The 19,335-nt window shown below is 32.9% G+C and overlaps 1 protein-coding gene across 2 annotated transcripts in view; it reads left to right on the top strand.

The window, feature by feature from the left end:
* Positions 1 to 19,335, top strand: part of FAF1 (Fas associated factor 1) — a 446,948-nt gene that overhangs the window by 223,533 nt on the left and 204,080 nt on the right. For both annotated transcript variants that reach the window (XR_006734185.1, XM_045548070.1), the window contains exon 8: positions 16,769 to 16,855. Coding sequence is in view for 1 of the 2 variants with exons in the window: in XM_045548070.1 (XP_045404026.1) it covers positions 16,769 to 16,855 (87 nt within the window). In the remaining variant the exon portion in view is untranslated. The remainder of the gene's footprint in view (positions 1 to 16,768; positions 16,856 to 19,335) is intronic.

Genomic DNA, 19,335 nt, shown 5'->3' on the forward strand with positions numbered 1-19,335 from the left:
TGGATTGAAAGAGGTGGATGGTGACACTAACAGGAAATGAAAAATGATGCTTAACTTTTTTACTTGGCAACTGAGTGAATGGTAGTGCCAGTTATTGAAAGAGGGAGAACTAGGTATGAGAATAGTTTAGTTTTGGCTATATTACCTTTTCATTGTTAAATATCTGAGTGGAGAAGCAGGTTCATCAGTTGGGCAAATCCTTAGGTGTCATTTTTCTCATCTGTAATGTGGAAATAATGCCATGTAGTTAATAGAGTTACTGAGGGGTATGTTAATGTATAAAGCAGGTGGCATTTAATGGTTAAGTGAATGAAGCAATGAATGAGTGGAGTCGACATTTAAAGCCTAATAACAACACCCTTTAAAAAATTGGAACTGGCTTCCTTTCCAGGAATTTTGTTACCACATAGTAGTCATAAATGTACTGAATGTTGTCATATTTGGTAGCTTATTCTTTATGAATCTGACATAGGAAAATGTATTTTTTAAAAAGCAACAAGTTTTGTTTTATCTAATTGTCCAATTCTTGCCTTCTTCCTTGTGTTTTACTCATAAAAAAATGGTGAGTTTTGTGAAATGTGTAGGCTAGAGGAAAAAGGGATTTCCTATAATATCCTAGTCAATGAACTTACCCTTCGATATATGCTTAACATTGACACTAAGGAACTTGCTCCTCAGTATATGCTTGACATTGCCTTACCCATGAGTTATAATAACAAAAATGACATTGTGGTTTCAATAGAGTACCGTTGCCTGGTTACCCAGTCCCTATACATTTGCCTATGAGGATAATGCTATCTGGACTTAGGAAAGACTGGGGAAATTCCTGATGCAGGTTTTAGATTTTGTGTTATGGTATAGTTTAAGGAGAGTAGGGATGGGAGTGTATGGTTAGAGCTGGCTGGAGCATGCAAAGGGCCCAAAGTCAAGTGTTAGTTTTGAATGGATAGTAGCTATATCAAATAGTCTTAAATTATCCAAAAAATACAAATTAGTACTTTCTCTTTGTAATTTACCTGTTTGGCCTGATTTGCTTTACAATTCATATTTTTCTAAATTTAGTAATATGAATTAAAATGAAATTATCCCATGCATTCAGATTGACATCCAAACGTTTAACAGTAATTTTTCCATCACAGTGTTATTTACTTTTCCTAATTACTCAAGAAGCACATGTATAACATTTTCATTGTAAATGACTCAGGAACTCAGAAATCTAAAAAAATAAAACATGAGAGCTCTTCTTTGTGACTTGTATGGGTTTCTCTAGGGTAAGTATTTAGAAATGAAACGGCTGGGTTGAAGGCTACATTAATTTTATTTTGATATTGCCAAATTGCCCCTCAAAAAAGCTTGACCTACTTTTTTAACCACCAGCACTATGGGGGCAGGTATGTTAGAATATATGTGAGCATATTCTTACCAATAATAGATTAGGTTAACATTTTTAGGTTTTGCACAATTGATGAGAATGGTATCCTGTTCTAATTCACATTTCTTTAGTTACTAGTGAAATTAAACATTTTTCTTTGTGTATTTGTTTATCTTAATGATGTTATAGTTTCTGAACTGAGTTACTATAGTATTTATTCAATTAGAAAGTGATTAGTATGCATATAGTTATGGGCTATAACAATACTGAGGCACCTGATTCACATTATTAATTTTATTACAGACCAAGTATATGTTGCTGTGTGTATTTTATTGCTGTGTTTCATGTATATAACAACGGAATAGAATGTAGCATAGTTGTTAAAAGTATCTGCTCCTGTATCTCCAGTGTTAATCTCTAAAAATCACATCTTAAATATATGTTTTATAGTATCTTCCCGGGTGATTATTAAATTGAAAGAAATATCTAAGTTTTTCTCTTTCTTTCTGAAATTATTTGGGTGAAAAGCGAATTAGTTTCATTTTAAAATTTTCATACGATTGATATTCAGAAACTAAGACTTTTGTTTGGAGCAATGGGTGACAGTGTGATATGGTAGAAAAGAAACACACAGATTTTTTAAAGAAATAATGGGGTTCAAATCCAGCTCTACCATATAATAACGTAATTTCTGTACCCACCGGATTGATGTGAGCGTGAAATATAATAACATATGCAAACTACCTAGATTAGTGCCCTAGTACTCATTAAATGGTAGCTGCAGCTATTAAAATTGCCTCTTTTCTGTGCCCTTCCTAGTACTTTTTTTGGATATCTTTATCATTATAACTATCATATTGTATCATAAATATTTGTTTCTAGGTGTTACCCTTACAGGGATATGAGTTCCCTTAAGGCAAGAATATTGTGTCTTTATCTTTGTATTTTTCCTGCAAAGGTTGTAATCTGGCAACTGTAAAACTGGTTTGCTATCAGTTTGGGTCCCAGAGTGTTTTAAATTTGAACTGGTTGCCAGCGTTTAAAAATTAGAAGGTTTCACATTTAAAGCAAAACAAAACAGGATTCCTGAATTCTGGCTTCTCTTGAAGAATCAGAAAATTCTGATGATGGCTGAACCCTAGATTTTCCATAGCAGCAATCAGCTGATCTGGAGTAGCATCTGCCTCCTTGGATAGGGCATTCTCGTCAATTTGCCATATCCCCTAACACCGCAATATTGTTTCCTTAAAACTAAACCTGAATGCCATTTGCCCATCAAATTTCACTAATTTATGTTACTTATCTGGCTGCTCTAGACATTTGCATTTGAGACTGCTGCTGTAGTGACTATCAGAGAGTCTGGAACATAAGGAAGTGCTCAGTGTTGACTGGATGAATGAAAGAACCATAAATATATATACGTATAGAAAGTTTAGGGCTGAGCACAGTGGCACATGCCTGTAGTCCCAGCTACTTGGGAGGCTAAGGCAGGAGGATCACTTGAGCCCAAAAGTGTGAACTATGATGATGCCACTGCTGGCAGAGCAAGATCCTGTCTCTGGGGGGAGAAAAAAAAGGGGAAGAAAGTTTACCAGATCTACTTTAAAATGTACAAGGTGATAGGGGTCTAGCTCTGCTTTAGGAACAACTATTCCCATCATTTTTTTTTTTTTTCAATATACAGCACAAAGAATGAGTGGTAATGTTGGGGGTCAGAGAATGATGCTTTGAAATAACAGGCTTTTCTTATTTATTTATTACTGGCATAATGCAGTGAAACATGACAAAAAATAAGATATGATCAAATGCACTTGCCATTTATTTTAGAATGCATGACAATATCTATTCACTTGGGCAGAAACATAAACAACACCCAACTGTGTTTGAAGACAAGGTATCTTTGATCAGAATCTCTGAAATATCCCTTTGAGTTAGCTATCATTATAGTAAACTTTATTAATTTGTACCTGATAGTAATTTGGGATTTATGATTATTTAGTTGAACTAAAGCATGTCCCAAATCTATGAAGGAAGAGTTAGCCAAATATGTGAACAGTGTGAGTAACATTTCTTTGGCAGGGAGAATGTGTGTGTGTATGTGTGGGTGATCTATAGAAAAAGAATAAACTTTCCTAGTTTTAGTTTTTAGGGAAGTATCATGGTACAATAAAAAAGAAAAAATGCCTCAGATACCCACAGATTTTCTTTTGACTCTTTCTTTTGCTACTTACTTTGGAGAGTTTGAACCCTTAATTTATTCTGTAAAGAAAGAATAAAAGCTGCATAAACCTTGATAAGTATTAGAGAATACATACATGTCTGTAAAGCACCTGACAGAACCTTTGCATTTCATGTTTTATTTACCTAGAACACTCTTTCTGGAACTTGTACCTTCTTATTGAGGTTTCAACCCATCTGAAGTAGAGAATGACTGACAGGAGTCTATTATTACCCTTCATAGCATTCACCTAACGCTAAAATTATCTTGTCTGTATATTCACTTATTTATTTTTGTTTCCTTCCCCCTTGGTTCTCCCTTACCACCGTATACATACAGAATGAATATAAGCTTCATGAAGATAGAGACTTTGTCTCTTTTAGTCACTACTGCAAAATAATACCTTCCTCATATTAGGTACTCAGTAAATATTTGTTGACTGGCTAGACAACTGAATGCTCATAAATTATTAGCATTCAATGAGTGTACTTGTTAGGTTTATCGATTGCCTATAATAAGTCTGTTGAAAAATTCTTCTAGCACTTTGTTAGCAGTACATTTGTATTTCCTTTTTAAAAAGTTTTTTAAATATTATCCTAATTTACATGGGTCTTAATTTTTAATTAATAAAGAGATGATCTGCTTTTTTGTAAGGAGGTAGAAAGGATTTTTTTTTTTTTTTAAGGCAGCATTTTGTTCTGTCACTCAGGCTAGAGTACAGTGGTGTGATCATAGCTCACTGCATCCTCAAACTCTTGGGCTCAAGCAATTCTCCTGCCTCAGCCTCCCGATGATCTGGAACTACAGGCACGCCACCCTACCCAGCTAATTTCCCTTATTTTTTGTAGAGTTGGGGTCTTACTATGTTGCCCAAGCTTGTCTTGAACTCCTGGGCTCAAGCAATCCTCCTGCCTCGGCCTTCCAAAGTGTTGGGCTTACAGGCATGAACCCAGCAGAAATTTTTATATTTAATTCTCAAGTCTTTTCTCTGGTCCCATCTACATTTTTTTCCATCTGCATTTTTTAAATTCATTTGTTCAGTCATTTTGTTTACTTTTTTAAAAAATCCTGTAAGAGGTGTAGTTGTATGATAAAAACCTATTCAGGTATTTTCTCTCCAACTTTATTAAATTCCTTAAGGGAGTGTAGAGCTCTGCTCCCAAAGCATCCTGTTCACTCAGCAATTTCTTTTCTGTATTGTAGTCACTTAAGTGATAGATGTTCAGTAGGCACCTGTTGAATTGATAAAGGATTTGAATCTGAGACTAGTAGTGATCAATAGCAACCATTTCATCTGCTCTTAGCCTAATACATAAATGCTTTAAGGATTTTGACCCCAAAAAAGGAATTAATTCTGAATCATCACTTTCTTCAACAAAAAAATGCCAGGTATGCAGTTAACACAAACTATTATAGTAACATTTAAGTCACTGTACTCATTCTCGGATAATCATTTTGTTAATGAATTAATAAAAAATTAGACCCTAGGTTACATAATTAGGAGCTATATAAGTCAAACTTAACATTTTTAACTAAAGAATATTTAACTATTAACTATTATTATACAGTCCATTATTGCCCTGCTTTTTCCCAAGTAAGGTATTATTTACATGTATTCTATCCCTCTTTGATTTCGGGGTACTCAACCATATAGTTTCTATTGATAGTTCTCAGGCTATTTTAAAATAACATTATTAAAAATAATAAAAATAAAAGTGTGAAAACTTATTTTAGCTGCAGTATTTTTACCTTTATGTTTCAAGGACTACAATGAAATAAGAATGAAGTAAGGCATGTAAGATTATACTTTTATCAATGGTATGTTTTTATGTGGCTCTATATTCTTTATTAAGTAATCTTAATATGTTGTCCAGTAGGGTAGCTGCTAGCCACGATTAGCAATTTAAATTTAAATTAATTAAAATTTTTAAAATTTAAAATTCTGTTCCTTATACTACCTACATTTAAAGTACTCAGTAGCCATATGCACCTAATGGCCACCGTATTGGACAGAACAGATAAAGAACATTTCTGTCATCACAGAAAGTTATGTTAGCTCTTGTAGACCATTAAATACATAATTCGTTACCATTTATTTTGTCACATTGTCATTAGACTTTTTTGTTTGTAATTTTGAAATCGAGCTTAATATTTCCTAGAAATACTAACTTTTGCTGACTTAAAATCTTATTTCCCCCAAATGGTCACTTTATCAACTATATATTTAAATTTTCATGTTCTTTTTTCTTGTTATGCCATCCATTAGGATAGTCAACACCTGAGAATTTTACCGTTATTTAAAACTGTTAAGTTCTGTGATGAATACAGTTGAAGTAATGCCTCTAGGTGTTATTCATTTTAAGACAACACAGCATATGACAGTGTCTCCATGTGTCTCCTTTACCATATACAGTGAAAAAATACTTATTAAATGGTGATTTTTTCCCCCTTTATCTTATTAAGTAAATTATATGGTCCTTTTTTATGGAAGCCTCCATAGTTAGAGATGTAAAACAGCAATTTCTTGGTTCTATAGCATGACATAGTTCAGAGCTGAGATTAGAGAAACCCCGTAGAGTTGTTAATACTTGAGGGCATCCCCAACTAGAAAAGTATGTGAATTTAGGCATGGGAGGAAGGAAGGATCTGCTTTAAATTTAGTGTGGGGTCACTGAATCTTAATGATAGATTAAACAAGGGAGGTAGAATAATGAATAGGGGTATGCTGTGTGTAGCACTAATACCAGAAGTCCATGGTTTGTGGCGGTTTTTTAATGTCCTTTCCCATATGGTTTTGAATAGAGCAGGTTATGGCAGGGATGAGCTAAGGAATAGCTTTGTTAATGAATAAATAGGAGTAATTTTTTTTAGCAGGAGACTTCAGGCAGTTTATTTAGAATGTCTGCTTATTTAATGAATCAAGTGTTTAAATTTTTTTCTGATCTTAATAATACATAAAGTGGGAATGCTAAGGTATTTCTGGTATTTTCTTTCTAAACTAGCTATATCTACATTTCAGAACCAGCCCTAACAGTGAATCGTTGGGTTAGATTTTACTTTCTTAATTAAAAGTCAGTTGCATGAAGCTTTTGAGCATTGGTAAGTCCTTAGTTAGGGTTTGGTGTGCAGTATTAGACTTTCATTCATGGCTGTCACTTCACTTGATAAGATTTAATAAGTTGTTTGGAGCCAGTTTCCAACTCTATCTCGTTTATCTAAACTTAACTAGGTGTACAATTTTGGTGCCTATCCTTTTATTATAGCTTTTCTCTTGGTCAAGGCAACTGCTTTTCTTAAGATATCCTGTCTGCCTTCCCACCCACGTTATCTCGAAAGAGAGAGAATGCTGAAAGCTGATCTTGGAATATAGCTTAGAATCAGAAAACCTGACCAGACATACTTTTAAATATCTCTCAGGTTGTTCTTTGAAGGAGCTTACTTAATATTTCCTAAAGGAGAGGTTAAGTAGGTTGTCTCTAGTGCCTTAGTTAATCAGAGTGTAGAGAAATGTAACTCTCCTGACTCCAGGGCCCCAAATGCAAACACTGGCCTAGTTGTTCCCAAACTTTCTTCTTGATGTGGATGACTTGAATGGTTTATTTTCACTTGATGAGCCACACCCCCAGGCCACTTTAGTATTCATGGCAGACCCCAACACTAAGTCCCTTTGTTGTCTTTGTTTTTTGCATTTTTTTGTTAACAAGAAAAGATAAAATTATGAGAGACCTGATTATAGACTGAGGTTCTGTTGCTGATGGTTCCCACCACTTTTTTCACATCTGAAATAAAGGCAAAGGCCTACATAGGCAACAGAAAGCAGCAAAGCAAATGTAAACATCATGTCTGAGCATCCATGTGGTGCTACCAGAGTGGGAAAAGATATGACCTTTATCAAAATATAGAGATGGTTCTTTGCTAAAAACATTGATTATCAGCATTTAAAAAATTTTGAAGTTTGCTATAGAAGCAATGGTCTGTTCTTTAAGAAAAAACACATTTTCTAGAAGAAAAAATAAATGGATTTGGAATTTTTAAAAATCTGCATTATCATCCTGACTTAGTCATTAACTAAATGAATGACATTTAGGCAAGTAGATTAATTTGTCTATGTTTGTGCATGTGTGCGCTTGTGTGTTTTACCCATGTGAAATCAAAATTAAAAGGAAATGCAGTTCTATAAAAAACAAATTGGCAGAGTAGATTACTGGCATTGCCCCACATCTTCTTTCTTGTAGATATAATTTTATTTTAGAACTTAGACAAGATTGCAAATAAAACACAGCTAACTGTTCCTAATAAGAGTTTCGCTTGTCCAGATCAAAAGCATAGGAGAGGTGTTGGCAAGAGTGCCCAACTGTTGAGAGAGAGAAAACTGGAATAACAAGATAGGACATAATGGATTTACTGTACATTGGCCAAGTAGAAGTAGCAGACGTATAGTGTGAATGTCTTCGTATTTTATTCTAGCCAAAACCTTTATATTCGTAAGGGGTAAGGGAGACTCAGAAGGCATTGGCCAGAAGTTTGTAAGAGGAAGAACCTTTGCTAATCCTCATATGATAAAGTTTATTTACTATTTTAATATGGTATTCTCAATTTATTTACCTTGATTTATCTTCCTTGGAAACTTTTTATCTTGCCATTTCTTTTCCAGCTCTCTGTGACACCAAGAATTGCCCTCTTACTGTGAAGGCAGCATTCAATTGTTGAAACAATAACAAGTTACTATTTACTCGGGCAGTTCTTCCCCTACCGCACTTAAAAGTACAAAGTTGACAGCCTGTAACTGCTCTTCATTGCCTGTTGCAGCACAACAGCTGTGAAAAGGCTCACTTGCTCTCATGACAGAGGCTTAGCCCATAGTTGGTCACTCTCACTTGTTATCACATAGTGACCACCGTTCAGAGTTAAGTGTAAATGGTCTCATAGAAAATTCTTATTTTCTATCAGAAATTTTACAATTATAGAAGTGTCAGGTGGAAAATCATTTTAAAGATAATTTGTTGCAACCCTATTTTACAGAAGGGAAAAATTCAGGCTAAGAGAAGACAGGTCATAGTCATGAAAGAATCTAGACTTTAGAATTTCATAGAACCAAATTGAATCCTATGTCATTGTTTAGTAACTGAAGTAACCTTGAGCAAATTATTTATTGTCTCCAAGCCTTCCTTTTCTCATTTGAAAAATGAAGATAATAATACATGTAAAATAATAATACATGTTATTGTGAGGATGCTATATTAACATAGTACCTGGTTTATAGATGATGCTTAATACGTCTTCAATTGCCTTTCTCTTTCCTCCTCTTTCTGTAACTGAGCATCACTCAGATAATTAGTGGCACAGCTGAAATGAAAACCCATGACTCCAAGTGCATTTCTTTACTTTGAATAAAATTTTTTTTTGTTGTAGAAGTAATAGAAACTTATAAAAGAGATACACAGAAATTAAAAATGAGTCATAATACCATGATATAGAGGGAATAAATTTTAATAATTGTTTTCTATCTTTCTGGTCTTTTTTCTATGTGTACATATATACATATACATACATGTCTATGTATAACTTAAACAGAAATGTACATGATTTTATAACCTGGTTTTTATTTACCATAATGTAACAACTTTTAATGTTGCTAAATATTCTTCTACATCAGAGGTCAGCAAGTTTTTTCTGGAAAAGGCCAGATAATAAATATTTTAGGCTTTTCAAGCCATGTACTCTCTATTGCATGTACTCAACTCTGCTATCCCAGTAGTGCAAAAGCAGCCAGAGATAAATGTAAACAAGTGAATGTGGCTGTGTTCCAATGCAACTTTATTTGCAAAAACGGACAGCAGACTGGATTTGGCCTCTGGGCTGTTCTTTGCTGACCCTGGTTCTACATCATCACTTTAATGGCTGCATGGTATTTCATTCATTCATTTAACTATTCTATTATTGGATAGTAGATTGTGCTAGTTTTTTTGTTGATGATTTTGTATGATAAACAGGGCTGCAAGGAATATCCTTATATCTAAATATTTGGTTGCATGTATGTTTATGTCTAAAATTAATTAGTACATTGCTTCTGACATTATGTTAGATTGTTTGTCTACAAAGATTCAGACTTAAAAATCAAAACATTTCTGGTCCACAGTATTTCTTGATTTATGTGACCAATCTTTAAAGTACATAAAATTGAACTTCACAAAATGGTTTTAGGTTAAAGTAAAACTCCTAAAAATGTTCCTGTAATTTTTCCAGTTATTTTTAGAATTGACTTTTTACTTCAATTGGTGTTTTCCTTCCTGGAAGGAATTATAAATTGATTAATTTACTGATGAGGAAATTTTAAGAGCTTTTATTGAATGACCACTGTTTTTTCACTACAGGTAGTAAGAAACATTTGCTTCTGTAGTATTTATTAGGCCATTAAATAACTGGAAAAACTTTATTCCCTCATTGTTTCCAAAAAGTACAGAGAGGAAATATTGCCCTCAACAATAAGGTCTTCACTTACTGATAGGCTATTAACCTTTTTTCTTTGGGTTTTGTGTCAGCTCACCTATGAGAGGAAAAAATAACCTGTTTAGTCTTTTATATGTCTCAAACATAGTTCTCTGGTATTTAGGGATATTTCTTCAATTCAGCTGACATATACAGGTGTCTTCCAAGTTTATTTAGTGTGACCAATACATCATTTATTGTGGATTTGCAGGTTTACTGCAGTTTCTAAATATAAATTACAGCCAGAAAGCAATCACATTTAAGCTTGAGGCAGAAAACCTGAAGATTAACATAGATTTTCTATTAGCAGAAATTTAGATTAAGAATGCTATGAAGTCTATAGTAAAAAGGTAGTGTCTTCTCTTATTTGTTTCTTAGACTAATTACTTATCCAAACAAACTTAAAACATTTCTAGAATTTCTGTAACAAATCATTATTAATTATATTCATTCTCAAAAGGGACTGGCCACCTTAGAGAGAGTTCAAAGAATTTTACAATCAGTAAACTAGAGAGGCATGGCTATCCTGAAAGAGCCTGTATACAATTTGCACATCCTAAAGCAGTGCTTCTTAAACTTTCATTTGGTAAGAATTACCTAGAGGGATCATTAATACACAGATTAATGCCTCCAGAGTGTCCAACACGTGAGATCTTCAGTGGAGCCCCAGAATTTGGATTTCTTATGGTTTCCAGGTGGTACTAATACTATTCACCACACTGTGAACCACTGTTGTAGAAAAATAATTGACCAATTTTTTTCAGTTATAATTTGAATTTCTACAACTTCACAATTTCTATAAACCTCTATTTCAGAAAGCTCCTAAAATTTAGCCTCTTTTCAATTTATGAAATATAGTCAGCTTTGTTGATCTATAAACATTTTCTTAACACTTTACGAATTGTCTTTTGTCTTAAAATCCAGCTTTAACCTTTAATTAAGGATACAAATTCATTTCAATAAATTCATGATTATTAGTTCAGTTACTTTAGATGTGATCTAACTTTGGAATTTTAATGTCATTTTCACCCATGGCAAACTTTTAGTGTAGGCAATTATGAATATAACCATGTTTCTAATGAAAGTGCTAAGTCTTATCCTTGGTAGTTTTTTTTAGGATGGCCAAAATCCATTTCCAATTATATGCACTTAAACCAGTTTCCATATTTGATTAGTTTTATCATCATCATCCTAGTAAATCTCTTAAAATGCCAATTGTCAAATTTCTTTATAGGTAAGTAAGAGATGAAATAAGTTTTTAAGTATGGTACAAAGCAAAACTAAGTTACACTTGTTGGAATGAAGAATTAATTCACTTAGAGCCAAAAGATGTTTTAAAAGTGCAGAATATAGTCAGTTCAAAGCCTGACCGAAAGCAACTCAATTTTATAGTTTTCTTGAAACAACATCCTCATTGTTTTTGGAAAGATAGTATTTGAGAAAAGAAATGTCTCCATTTACTGTTTTTATGAGGAGAGAATAGTTAGGTCTTTTAAATGGTTAATGAGAAGAAGTAATAGTTAAACACTTGGAGCATTGATTTCTGATTTGAATTCTCCAACACAGGCCAGCCCTAGGGGAAGGAAAAAAAAAAGCTTGCTAATTAACATTTGATTACTGATGCCACCTTCTCATTCCCCTTGCACCATCCGGTTTCAAGAGCTTTTTGTTCAGGAAGGATTTTTAGTAGGGTTGTAACTTGCGTCTTAGTAAAACAAATCTGTACAATATGTTTAAAAAGAAAAAAAGAAAAGACCTTAGACATGAAATATGTGTTCAAAACCCACTTTAAATCAGAAGTGATTGGTTTCTTAACTATAAGCCTTTCAGAGCACCAGAGATTGCTAGGAAACTGGAACTAAGCCTAGCCTGTATGCCTTATTTTGATTTAAACACACACAAATACTTACTTGTTCAGTGCTGTTATTATTTAGCAAACTTAACCAGAACATCATTTGATAGAGTGAAATACTTGGAGCTCAAATTTTGATATATTTAAAATTTGGATAAGCTCAGGTTCTAATATGACCAGAGGCCTTTTCTTCTAAGAATGATAAAAGAATGAGATGTCTGTAGTTTCAGGGTACTTTTTATAAGGGCTATAATGGGCCATAGTATCTTAATTCAGAAAATCTAGAAAATCAAGTGCTAACTGGTAGGTATTCTAAGCCCATGGCAGCTAAATATTTTGAGTTTTTCTTTATTAAAATGTTTGTTATGTGAAGAATCATGGGCCAGATTTCACAAATTTTTAAATGTTGAAATAAATTAATAAAACTTTAAAACTATATCACTTAGCTAATAGTATTATGGCAAAACCATAGCCACTCTGATAACATTTGGTTGATGGAATAGTTATTTGGGAAACCAGTGTGACAAGCTTCATTTTTAAATGAGATCTCATAAGGGGAAAATATTAATTAGCTTTTTTAAAAAAAGTGTAATAAAAGTAAAGACTAAGACTTTTCTTCATCCAAGAAAAATTTCACCTAAAATGCTTATATCTTTATTTCTCACCTGAAATTATGTGCCATTTTCCTTTTTGATGTCATTGCTGTATTTATTAACTCTACTATTGTCTCCCATTTTCTAGCTTTAATAGTTTTAAACTTTCCCCTCATTACTTCCTTGTCTTATATATATTTAGCACTTCTTTTCCTGTACCTAGGATTAATTACAATATTTTCATGAAATCATAGGATTTTAAAGCTTTGAAATCATCAGAAATCACCATGTTGTATTCTCTTCTAAGGTTAAGTAAACTGAATCTCAGAAAGGCTTCATCAATTTGCCCACAGTAACAGCTGAGCAGAATTAGGATTAGAAATCTAGTTCTCTGCCTCTCATTATGCCACAACACCTCAAACTTTGTGACTTTTCTATTATTAGAATCTGCTTTCACTTGGTTAATACCTGAATGACATTTGAAATTCCCTGAAATGTTTTCCAGTAGTTTGACCAACATTTCGCTCACAAGAAATGATTCTGTTCTAGCTGACAATGTTATCTACTGTTTTATATTTTTCAATTTGTGTAGTTTACAAAAACTCATTTGAGGCTGATCTGAGCTTCAAAATTTAGCCTTTAGCAGAGTAACTTTTCCTAAGAATTATTTTTCTAAGATTTTTCTGATGAAATTTAATTAAAAAATAAAACTTAAAATTTAAGTTAATTATAATCAAATTTTACGGGAGATGAATATCTTGTGAATGAAAATATAATACTTTTATAATTTTATATTGAGCAGATCATAATAAAATGATCTTTTTCCTAGTGCTGTGTTTAGCATGGATTTCCACAGACACTGAGGAAGTATGAAGTGGAGTCTATTGCTTAGCATTTTACGTTAAATACAGTATATAAACAGATGTTTATTAACAATGAAAAGTAAATAATAAGGAAACAAATCAATACCATATGAATTCTTTACTGTTAAAAGTTAATATGATTTATATATTTTCTCGTTATAAACAAATCTTATCTGAAACCATGGGGAAGAAATTAAACTATCCCTTTAGAAAATCTAGAAAGCAAACTGGAAAACCTATCATCAATCTGGAACTCTTGATCCAAGTACAGTATAGTTTGTAACTTAATTTTAATGTTCAACTGGTAATCAAAGCATTTATTAAATTCCTTCAGAACTAATTGAAACATTTGCATAGTTTAGCAGCTTGAAATCTCATAGATTTAGAGCTTAATACAAAACAAGAATTGAAAAGATTATGAAGGTTCAGCATGATCTTGAGCCAATGCTGATCAAAGAAAATGTGTAAAACAAAAAGGCCCTTAGGAAATGTTACCCTGTGAAGTGCCACTTGTCCTTAAATGGAATTTAACACACTCGCTAAAGATGAAACTCCATCAGAAGCTGCACAATAATGGCAGCTGGGCATGCCAGCCACAGCAACCCAGCCTGTGTGTGTGTTCTTCCTACCTCTCACAAATGCTCTCACATCTCTCAAATCAGTCAATTACTCTCCCCCTTCTCTATCTTGCTCTCTCCCCTCTTTCTTTTCTTCTCATCTCCCTCTTTCTATCTCTTTACCTTCCATCTCTATCTCCTTCTTCCCTTTCCCTTTTCTCCTCCTTCTTCCTCTCCTCCTTCCTCTCCGCCCCCTTCTCTCTTCATCCTCCCTCCTTCTCTGAGAGTACTCTCTGTCCTTCATCTGATTCATGGTGACTTTAAATTCATCTGCATCATTTTATACACAGCTGTATTTTATCATTCAGGTTTTCTAGAATACTAATTTTTTTGAGAATCATTTTAATTTTTGTTTTGATTACATTTTGGATTTTTTCCTTCCCTGCAGGATTGTGGTTTAAATTTTTAATTAAATATAACCATTAATAAAGTTAATGGAATTCTAATATCTCTGTTAGTAAAATCATCACTCATTTGGTGCATTTGTTATCTTATCACTTGTGCTTCATCCATATACTGGTAAAATCTACCTGTGGTTACAGTATTGATAAGCATGTAATTATTTTTGAAAAACCAATTTGTTTTCACTTAAATTGTTGTTTGGTGATTGTGGTTCAACACAAAATTCTTTTGGCTTAATCTCAGCATACTCTGGGAATTTAGCCTTTGCATTGGAACAATTAAACATTAGCCTAATATGCTTTACATGGTACCCTCTCAGCCAAGTTCTGTCTGCATTAACCAGTGTATTCTATGACAAGTTGCTTAACAGATGTCATTCTGGGGAGAACAATGAAGCCAAATACTTGTGCAGTGGCTAACATTACTCTAACTTTGATCACTTTTGTTCAGCACATCAGTCTGGCGTTGTGCTTTATACCAACATAACACTATAGCCAGAACATGCTTTTCAGGCTTAGAATAGCAAAGGAATGTTATTCAATTCAGTGCAGTTACAGATGAGTTAATGAAAGAAGAAAATACTGTTTATTTCATAATACCTTATTGTTGTATTTTGGAATTAAGGTGGAATTTAAAGAATCCCACTCCAAAGTTATTTGTTTAAATACTCATACTGTTTGTGTATGCTTTCAAATGCTGGGGGTAGCCTTGCAACTTTTCCAACAGATACAAATATTTGTCCTGCTTTTATTTAAAAATAGCTGATAAAATTTGGTGTATCTAGACAACATGATCCAAAAACAATTTTAAAACAGGAATTTTTTTGCCTAGAAGCCTTAAAGACTCCTCATACTACTCCTTCTATCCATTCTCTGTCTTTTTATTAATACAATGTTCTGGGTTTGTGGATCACCTTTCTCCTTTAGAGCACTAATGTTTAAGCATAACTAGATAGTTTCAGCTGGTGAAAGTGATCAGATGTTAGCCCAGTTGCATTTGGTTAAATTGTTGGATTAATAATCACTGATGAAAATTTCCAAACTTGATGTGACTGACTATAAACAAAATATTGCATGGTAGACTGCCCATCGCTAAGAACCTCTAAAGAAAAGCTGTTTGTTTGAATTGAGTAGGGATCAAGCCATACCCCAAGCTCCTCAGTTCTCATTTACTAAGTCTTTTTTTCCACAGGTGTACATTAGAGATAAAAATAGATTGAGTTCTGTTTTGTTTTGTTTTTCCTTTCCCTAGTGAACATATATCTCTGTTTCAGTGGAAGGATAGCTTAGATGTGTTTATGTATAAGAAAGAGTAATGTGATAACAAAATGCTGTAATTGGACAACATGATACTTTAGACTTCTGCACTTTTAAAACATGAATGAATACTTGTTGAAGTATAAAGAACCATATTGAAGTCTTATTGTAGAACATAGTATGGGCAACGTTTCAACACTAGCTTCATTTGTTACAATAGGGTAATAATGCCATAACTAACCTGAAGAGACAATGGTCTCTCCATTATTATGATTTGTTAATTTATTTTATTTGTGAATAAAGAATAAAATGGAATTTCTATAAGCTATTTAGAAAAAAAGCTGAAGGAAAGACGTGATACTTCTTAATTACTGGATAACATAGAGTTTAACCTTCCAACACCTTATTCTAGTAAGTTACCTTCTCTCCTAAATTGGAAGGTATAATATTGCACATTGGGAAAAACAGTTTTTCATCTTTAACAGCATTTGCTGTATTTTCTTTTCAGGAAGGGCCTAAACAATATATTAATGGATGGCTCTGATGTTAATAAATATTCCATTGAAATTATTTTTAATTTGGGAGTGATTTCAAAGAAATAACCTCTATTAATAAATTTTTATATTTTTGAAACTTACATCAAAAAATAAAGACAACTTCAAGTTTTTCCTCCCGTGCCCCGCCCCAAGCCACTACCCTTCTCTCTCCCACATAGAAACTTGAAATATATGTTTGAATCATTGCACATTTAAAAAATTAAATAATTTACAAAAATTTATAATTGCGGTCTGCCCTAAGTGAACTATATGCCTGAAGTTTGTTGACTGAAAAGAAACTTGGAAGTCAGCCGGGAGCTGAAAAACAATCAAGGGAAGAGGGATGTTTCTTCAACTATTATTTCATCTAGTCTTCATTGAAAATCTTTTAAAATTGATATTGTTCTTTTTTATAAAATTTTTCTGACTTGTGTTTTCCTTGTTTTAAATTCTTGTTTTGAATCTAGAAGAAAACAGGAAATTCAGTTTATGTCACATAAATTGACTGGAAACTATCATAAGTCCTGTAGAAATCCTATTTTAATTGTGCTATCTCTTTCTTTTTAATAGGTAAAGAGAAATGTTTATGACCTTACAAGTATCCCTGTTCGCCATCAATTATGGGAAGGCTGGCCAACTTCTGCCACAGATGACTCAGTAAGTAACAGTCAAATTCTCAGTTTTATATCCTCCTCTTTCTTTTGCTACTTTAATTCTAATTGGCTTTGATCATAAGCAGAATCAAATGCTTTGAATCTTCCATTGAAAGAACTTTACAAATCAAATAATTTGAAAATAAGAGGAGTTGTAATAATTTGAGTTCACTTGCAGAACAGATATTATAAGCCAAACACATCAACATTGTATTGGTAATGTTACAGTATTAATGTCAAGAACTTGATGCTTCTTGATCTGACTTAAATTTTTCCTTGATGAGAAGAATATATTTAGATATTACTAATGTTCAAATCAAAAAAATTTTTTCTAAGTTACAGTATTTCAAAATCAACCTAATCATTATATTTCATTCTAAAACTAAATTTCTCATAGTAGACTGGTGCTTTAAAAACAATTTTTATGCTATGTTGCCCAGTCTATAAAAGAGAAAAGAAAATAAGAATAAATAAATAAATGAATAAAAACAATTTTTACAGTTAGTATTAAAAAAGCACTTTAATCTTAAACATACCCATAAATTTCACTATCATGAAAAACTGGAAGAAAAGATTTAGTCTATCATTTTTACCTATTATTATATTTATTTATAATGATTTTCCTATTGTAAATTTTCAAATATTTTCTATCTCTGCCTTATTTCCAATCATTGTTCTTTTCCATGAGAGTAAATTTTATTATCTAAGGAGGCAACTGAAATTGTTTGGTCACTTTTTCCCATAAACTTGCTTGTTCTAACCAGATACTCATTTCTTTTAAAAACGTAAAAATAAAAGGATCTTTCAGGAGTCTAAAGTTAAATCTAATTTTTAAGATAAATAGGGCTAAAAAGAAATTGGGACTTTGTAAACATCTTTTAATGATTATGGCTTAGAATTGAATTACCTTTCCATATTTTCTAGTAAATGTTATATTTCTGCCTGGATAATAACTACTTCTCTTCCAGCACCAACACCATGTATTTTAATGTGAAGGAATTCTCTATGGAAGACAGAAAAATTTTAAGACAATTTGTTTCTGTAGATGCTACTTGAGTCTAATTATTCTACAGTGTTAAATAAACTCTGTGCCTTTGGAACATGCTTTTGTGGGTTATGAAACTTTAAAAGTAATCAGAATATGGCACAACATTTTTGAATGAACCCTTCCAGCAAAAAAATTATTTAGGTATAGGCCCTTACATTTATTTCTGAACAACTGATTTTATCATTGAGATTATAATATATCATTAGAATTATTGGCTGGTTGTCCAATGCTAAGGATAGTAGTTGTTGGGGTTTTTTGTTTTGTTGGCTTGTTTTGGGTTTTTTTTTGTTTGTTTCCATTGAGGTTAGAAATTTGACAGAACATGCTACATTTATTTTTACAAAATTAAAAGAGTGGTGTTCATAAATGATAGCCTACTGTTTACCTGACGAGACATGAGTAAACCAGAAATGTTCTTAGAAATGTCTGAGAACCTATTACAAGAAATAACAGAAGAAAATAAAATGAAGATCTAAGCATGCCACTTAAATTCCCTGAGCTTTAATTATCTCACTTATTTGGAGCATTGTTATAAAGGTCCATGATAATATATATACAGTATCTGACTCATAGTAGATAATAAATAAGAGTCAATATTATGATTAACATTAAGATAACTCAAAAAGAAGATCACAGGTGTGCACTGGCTGGTTTAAATAAATGAAATGGTGCCTGAAATTTGCTTCAAAATAACCTGTGGGTGGCAGGAAAGAGTGAGGATAGAGGTAATTCAGATTAGGCATCTATTGATCATTGTTGAATCGTTGGAGCATATATTGGGTTTATTATACTGTTCTCTCAACTTCTGTATAATTTGAAATTTTTCATAATAAAAAGTTTAAAGCAAAAATAATCTGGTTTAGGAGCACAGGCATAAAGTAATAGAGAATGTCTAGAAATATGGGGCTTCACAGGGTTGGAAAAGCCAACTGCTCATGGATCCCACACTTGTAGAAACCAGACTGAAATAGGCTTATCAGGTGCCAGTTCCAAGAATAATACACAAATTCAATAAAGTACGATCAGTTCTTCTGTTTGTAACATAGTGCCTTATACATTTTAGGTGCTAATTCATTGAATTGACACTGGCTTGTCTTTTCTTTTTCTCTGTTCTTCTCTTAAGAGACAGAGTCTGGCTCAGTCACCCAGGCAGGAGTGCTGTGGAATGATCATAGCTCATTGTATTCTTGGGCTCAAACTATCCTCCCACCTTAGCCTGCCCAGTAGCTGGGGCTACAGATGTGCCACCACCATACCCAGTTAATTTATATATTTTTTGTAGAGATGGGGTCTCACTATGTGTCCCAGGATTGTCACAAACTGACAGTCTTTTGAGACCCACGTTTAATGAATTTTATAACATCTAATTTGTTACCAAAGAGTTGTAATGCAGTTTCACTACTATAGGAAAATACGGAAAGCAGCTAAAACTGACT

The sequence above is a fragment of the Lemur catta genome, chromosome 3 (assembly GCF_020740605.2).
Source record: "Lemur catta isolate mLemCat1 chromosome 3, mLemCat1.pri, whole genome shotgun sequence".
In the NCBI taxonomy this organism is placed as follows: Eukaryota; Metazoa; Chordata; class Mammalia; order Primates; family Lemuridae; genus Lemur; species Lemur catta.